We start from the raw sequence: 6,055 nt of genomic DNA, 5'->3' as shown, positions 1-6,055 counted from the left end.
CTAAAAATGATATTGATAAACGGCAGATAAGTTTGTCTACGAACGTTATAACCTCATCCACTAATTTTTTTCTAATTTCTATTTTTTTTCTAATTTCTATTTTTTTGTGTCACTGTATCTTAAACGATAAGACTCAATAGATCTTAGTACCACCAGATTTGTAACTTTATTTGGTCAAATGCAACTCTTTACTCATCAAATACAATGATGCACGAAAATTGGTGGTGTTCGTTGATTAGTCATTTCAATTATAGTAGAGCACAGCACTGCTTCTAGCACGAACACTCACTTTACCAACGTCAAAAAGCCTCCAAATTTTCAAATATGAATGAATTGCCTATTTTAATTGCATAAGCCTCCGAATAATACTTATGTTCATGCTAGAAGCAGAGCATTGGCAGAGGCTATTTTTGGGAAAACATTTTTGCAGGTTACAGTAGAGAAGTAGATAGATCATGGATTTTCTTACTCGCCTTTGTGTAGTCTTCCACCTTCAAACCATCTGTTGCACGTAAAACGTATCGTACCACTGTAATTGATACGACCAGCAAACAATAGGACAATATCCTTCAAATTGTTCTAAAACCTCCGATTCCACCCACACATCGATATCCAAACTTTGACAGTTTCATTCAAACCTCAATTGGCACATTTTTTCGGCGGAGACCTACCACAATGGATCTAGAAAAGTTTTGCTTTTGCTGTAAATTACAGAAGGGTGTCTTCATTTGGGGCATTTTATCGATCGTTTTCTGTTTTATCGTTTTGATTGCGAACGTTACAAGTGATGTTTTTGTGAAAAGAGTATCTGCCGCTAATGCATCGTACCTGTATTGGGCAATTGTAGCCAGCTCGATCATTTATTTGATAGCATCAGTGTTGTTGTGCATCGGTGTTTTCAAGGTTTGTTGTGGCATGGCACCCCAAAAAAAAAAACTTTATTTCGACAATTTGCTTATTTGCCAGGAAAAGCACTACATCGTCCTGCCCTACGTCATCGTCAACGGCATATATTTGATACCAATTGGATTTATTGCTTTAATTGGTCTTCTGGCAGCGATTCCGATATGTAAGCTCTACTCATTTCGTGACGTTCTCAAAATTATCGTTTTTCTATGTGGTTTGACCTATCTTTCAGTTGGTCCTATCTACGTTTGGTGGTGCATCTGTACCTACTATCTTAAAATACGGGACGAGAGAACGCTTCACTTTCAGCTTGTAATGTTCGAAGCAAATTAGCGATACACGAAATTTTATTGTTAAGAACGTTTCGAAATGCACGGGGAGCAACGCGTGTGACGAAAACATAGTTATGCCTTTCATGCAGTAGCCAATGTGTAGAGATTAAACTAGACACTGAAAAATATACGCTTATTCCATGCAGAAACGAGCTGCCGTGTGACCATGTTTCTATTTTGATCTGACGGTTAATGTTCGTGGGTTGTTGTTATCACATGGTATGGCTACCGATTTTCAATTCTTTTTCGTGTTTCGAAATATGCTGGTTGTGCTAATTAGGTAAATAGTTCAAGAAACCTTCAAAATACCATTGGTTGTGGCATGAACCAATTTAATTACATGGTTTGGCGTGGTATTAAGTATGGTTTCCACTCAACAAAAAGTACTCCGTGTGAGAGCCGTGAGAGAGCGAGCTGTCAAGTAAACAAAGCCAAAAATTGAAAAAATTCAGTTTTGTCTCTCACACGAAGTACTTCTTTTGTGGTAAGTGGAAATCAAGCCTTATGGATTAATGTCATAATTTCGCAGTGCAGGTAGACCGCCGATTCAATTTTTTTTTCAATTTGTCCTTCAAGAGATTTCTTGGAATTGCCTTAAAACCATGTATGGCGCGAATTCCATTTAGAGCGACACTCATGCCTTTTCATTATTGGATCAAATTTAGGAAAATCCAAGATTACTCTAAGAAAAATCTAATAAATTGTCTATTTTGGTTTAAAGTTTCGTCGGTCACGGTACAGGTCCAGGTCATGGATTGCTTCAAATAATATGGATTCAATTGTACTAATCTGACCGATTATTCGCATTTACTGCAATTTGTTCCATCATTTTTCAAAACCAAACCAAAGTGGCAGTTGCGAAGAGAAAAATAGTTATTTGTTAATCAAGTGTAGAAAACAGGAAATTCCGTCAAGATCGAAAGTTTGTGACCAGAGCGAAGCGAGTGAAACACAACGTTTTTCTTGCCTGCGTTTTTGTCCACTTCGAAGAATATAAAACAAATAGCGTGTTTTGGTATTCAGCCATTTTAGGTGAGAAAATGATCATTTTCTCACTCAATATGGCTGAACCCGATTATTTTCTCACCTAAAATGTCGATTCTCAAAATAACAACAAAACGTCATTTTCACAAATAAGCAGAGAGAGAGAGAGAGAGAGAGAGAGAGAGAGCGTCAACAAAACACCATCTTATCACCGCATTTGAGTGGAGAAAATAAGGCTATTCATGCCGCACGGTTGAAATAGTTTTTTACATATCTGTGATGTAAAATTTCGCTTCTCCAACAGATGCATTTATACAACTTTTCCTAGATTAAGAGAAAAATTCTGAAATTTATGCCCAAGGCATGAAACATACAATGCAAGCTCAGTCGTCAGGCGATCGATATGCTTGCTGTTTGGTCTGGTATAAGGTTTTTTGAAAATATTCACTGGAAATCTCTTGAGATAAAACTTAATTCAAATCCACGCCATTAGTCGTATAAATTTATACGTCAGAGAGAGCTTTTTTCTCCTTTGTTACGATCTGTCAGTTTTTCTATTTTGCGATTTAGTATGGAAATGAGAACTTAAATTGAGATATCTTTGCTGTTTTAAGTGGTTTTTCATATTTTTTTGGACCAAAATGTTTTAAAGTGTGTTTGGAATGGATTGGCATTAACAGATTGTGTGAAAATATTTTTTCTATTTTATTATTTTGTTAATGCCAATCGATTCCAAACACATTTTCAAACATTTTGGTCCAAAAAAATGTGAAAAACCACTTAAAACAGCAAAGACATCTCGATTTAAGTTTTCATTTCCATACTAAATCGCAAAATAGAAAAACTGACAGATCGTAACAAAGGAGAAAAAAGCTCTCTCTGACGTATAAATTTATACGACTAATGGCGTGGATTTGAATTAAGTTTAATTTTCTTCAAAGATAATTATTGAACAAAGAATTCACCATTCAAAAAACAGCTCGTCAGCATAATTACTCCTTCGTTTATTGTACGCTAACGATATGGCGCTATGCAGAGTGCAAAATGAATACAGAAGAAATCGCATTCAACAAATTATACGAAATACATTTAGTACCCTAAAGTGCATCATGTTTCTCCGATTGTAGAGCTCAAATTTACTCGAAAAAGTTGAAAACTTTCCTACATCTAAAACAGTTGCTTAGAACAAATATTTTTAAATTAAATTCAAATGAGGCACAAATTTATGCGGTTTAAGTCTTTGTTTTATATACAGCCACCTGTATCCGACAAACAATAGGGATAGGAGCTTGAAGATCAATAGATACGTTTTTCAATATAAAAAGCCGACTCGTTACAATTTCTGTTCAGTCGATTTTCAAATATCGAACTTCTTTCAAAAATGAAGTGCCAAGCAATTGTAACTTTAGTGCTGTTTAGCCTGGTAATTAAATTTGGTGTTTACTTCTGCTTCAATATTAAAACAAAATCTTCTTTTCAAGGTTTACGTATCAGCAAGAACGTTGCCATTCCCAATCGATATCCATCCAGACTACCCCCCAATCGATCCAAATCCGGTTCTGGTAGATCCGGTTCCGGTCGATCCAGTTCTAGTCGACCCGGTTCCAGTCGATCCAGTTCTAGGCGATCCAGTTCCGATCGATCCAGTTCTGGTCGATCCAGTTCCACCAATGAAGTGGAAACCACTCGATCCGATTATTTGCATTTTTCCAAGTCCATTCTAAATTGTATCAGACTGCTGTTTGAGCTGTTATTTAGAAATAAAGGAGACTTTCCGAACGTTGTTGTGTTGGTCCGATTTATTGGTGAATACAATAAGTACTCTCCGCAGAGAGTGTTTTTGTGAAAATTAGTTTGAGAAAATCAAGAAAAATGTGAAAAATGTTGGACACTTAAAGAAAATATGAAAAATTTCAGAATGACATTATGAAAGAAAGGATAAATTAGAAGGTGATTCATGACTTTCAAGTTGGTAATCATTCTAGCAAAATTATTCTAGCGTAAAGTATGGTTTCCACTCACATACAAAAAAAAACACTTCGTTTTGTTTCCGTTTAAACGATAGTTACGAGGCGTGGCTTAGCCAAACGGAGGCAAAATGGAGTGGTTTTTTATAACTGAAAATCAAGGCTAAGGCCACTTACCAAAAAAGTACTCAGTGTGAGAGACAAAATAGTATATTTTCTGACTCGTGATGTAAAGTAGAATTTTTCGGTACTAGTCTTAAGCTTGTCCTAGGGAGTAGCATAAGTTAGAAACAACTTTTTTAATGCATGAAGACAAATGAGAATTTGGAAATAAAATTTTTGTTTTTAGCGCCCAACGAGATTTGAACCGTTGACCTCTTGCTTATGAAGCAAGCGTATCCAAATATCTTCAAAATTATTCCGACACCTTTCGGTGAAAGTCCGAAGCAATACAACATCAGAGTTCCCACTCCTCCTAAAATTCATAAAATTCCTAAAATGGACTAAATCCTCCTAAATCCTCCTAAAATCTCCTAAAATCTTCTAAAACTCCTAAAATTCCTAAAATGAGCCCACACTATCAAACAAATTTTTTGATAAAATTGAAAAACAAGGAATTGTTTTTGTTAATTACGCTGCAATGAATTTGAAAACAGTCATTTCTTTGAATCATGCAAACAGCGATTCTGAACATGGATTTAGCGAAAACAAATACATTCTCGAGGATCGCAGTTTGTTAGAAGATGCGACTATCGTCGGTCTTCGACCAATGTAATGGTGAATCTTGTTAACTTGAAAGAAGGGTCCACACTGAAAATAAAATCTACCAATTTTACCGTTGATTTGGAATTACTAGTAAAATACCAGTACCAATTAATTTGTGCAGCATACCAATACCAACGATTGGTACGACTCACCAAATAAATTGGAATGCTCATTCCAAATCAACGGTAAAATTGGTACGTGGTACGAAAAAAGTTTTCAGTGCAGTCGACAAGAAACAACTGATAAAGGTCAAGTTGCTGGTAAAAGTTTCAATTATTTATTGAACTACATAAGGAAAAAGATGTTTTGATAAAAAAAAACTTTTTGTCAATTAGGGGTGTACGATGGATAAAGTATCGAGACTGGCGTAAATTTTAAAAATTCATTTATAACTTGCGAAAAATCATAGAAGCTAAATTTTTTAGTTTTCGGTCTCCCATTTACTTCGACTTCTACCAAAAACCTTCTTTGAGATCCTTATGAGCTGCTACTAAAGACTAATATTCTACTAATTGGAGTCCAGTGCAACAGAAAAAAATAAAATATAGGCGAAGTTTATCGAGAAAGTATTTTTGGTGAGTCGTCAAAGTTTGCCGACTATGAAAAATTGAGTGGATCTTAAACTTGAAAATTCGGAAATTCTATCAAGAAAATAATTCGATCTTTGCTCTAGTGGGCTTAAATTCTTGGGAATGTTGTAGAACAGAAAAGTTTTTGAAAATCATGTGAGAAATGTTTGTGTCGTGAGTGGTTGTTTGGTCTAAAATTAAGGCAAAATGGTTCAATTGAGATAATCGAGTTTTTGACATCTAGGGATGCCAGTCTCGATCCTTTATCCATCGCACACCCCTCCATTCTATTACATATTAATTTTCTGAAACATTTTTATTATTTTACGAAGTGTATGAGAAATAGAAAGATCTTGAGGCTGCAAAAATTCCTCCGGAAATTACTTATAGAAACTTTGTCAAATTTTTAAAAATTCCTTCTAAAATTACTTTCGAAATATCCTGAAATTCTCCTAAAATTACCGTTAAAATTTCCTAAAATTCGTAATTTTAGGAGCCTTCCTAAGTCGTGGGAACTCTGCAACATCTAAAA

General features: G+C 35.2%; 2 protein-coding genes across 4 annotated transcripts; both read left to right on the top strand.

Annotated features, from left to right (window-relative positions):
- Positions 1 to 596: 596 nt before the first annotated feature.
- Positions 597 to 1,260, top strand: LOC119072682. Its single transcript, XM_037177957.1, has 3 exons — positions 597 to 903; positions 967 to 1,069; positions 1,139 to 1,260. Exons 1-3 carry the CDS (start codon positions 676 to 678, stop codon positions 1,237 to 1,239), a joined length of 432 nt encoding a protein of 143 aa, XP_037033852.1. The 5' UTR covers positions 597 to 675; the 3' UTR covers positions 1,240 to 1,260.
- A 2,259-nt stretch (positions 1,261 to 3,519) lies between these two features.
- On the top strand, positions 3,520 to 4,005 carry LOC119072683 (peroxisome proliferator-activated receptor gamma coactivator-related protein 1-like). Of its 3 annotated transcripts, none has more exons than XR_005086900.1 (3): positions 3,520 to 3,645; positions 3,704 to 3,868; positions 3,899 to 4,005. XR_005086900.1 is itself a non-coding variant. In XM_037177959.1 (3 exons), the coding sequence occupies exons 1-3, from the start codon at positions 3,604 to 3,606 to the stop codon at positions 3,944 to 3,946; spliced, it is 231 nt and encodes a 76-aa protein (XP_037033854.1). In that variant the 5' UTR covers positions 3,535 to 3,603; the 3' UTR covers positions 3,947 to 3,998. The 3 variants fall into 3 exon arrangements, 2 of the variants coding, with proteins under 2 accessions (XP_037033853.1, XP_037033854.1); XM_037177959.1 differs by having other exon boundaries at positions 3,535 to 3,645; positions 3,704 to 3,716; positions 3,771 to 3,998; XM_037177958.1 differs by having other exon boundaries at positions 3,704 to 3,998.
- The last annotated feature ends 2,050 nt before the right edge of the window (positions 4,006 to 6,055 follow it).

The sequence above is a fragment of the Bradysia coprophila genome (assembly GCF_014529535.1).
Source record: "Bradysia coprophila strain Holo2 chromosome IV unlocalized genomic scaffold, BU_Bcop_v1 contig_84, whole genome shotgun sequence".
In the NCBI taxonomy this organism is placed as follows: Eukaryota; Metazoa; Arthropoda; class Insecta; order Diptera; family Sciaridae; genus Bradysia; species Bradysia coprophila.
The sequence above is the reverse complement of the archived record's forward strand: the minus strand, read 5'-3'. Positions and strand labels throughout refer to the sequence as shown.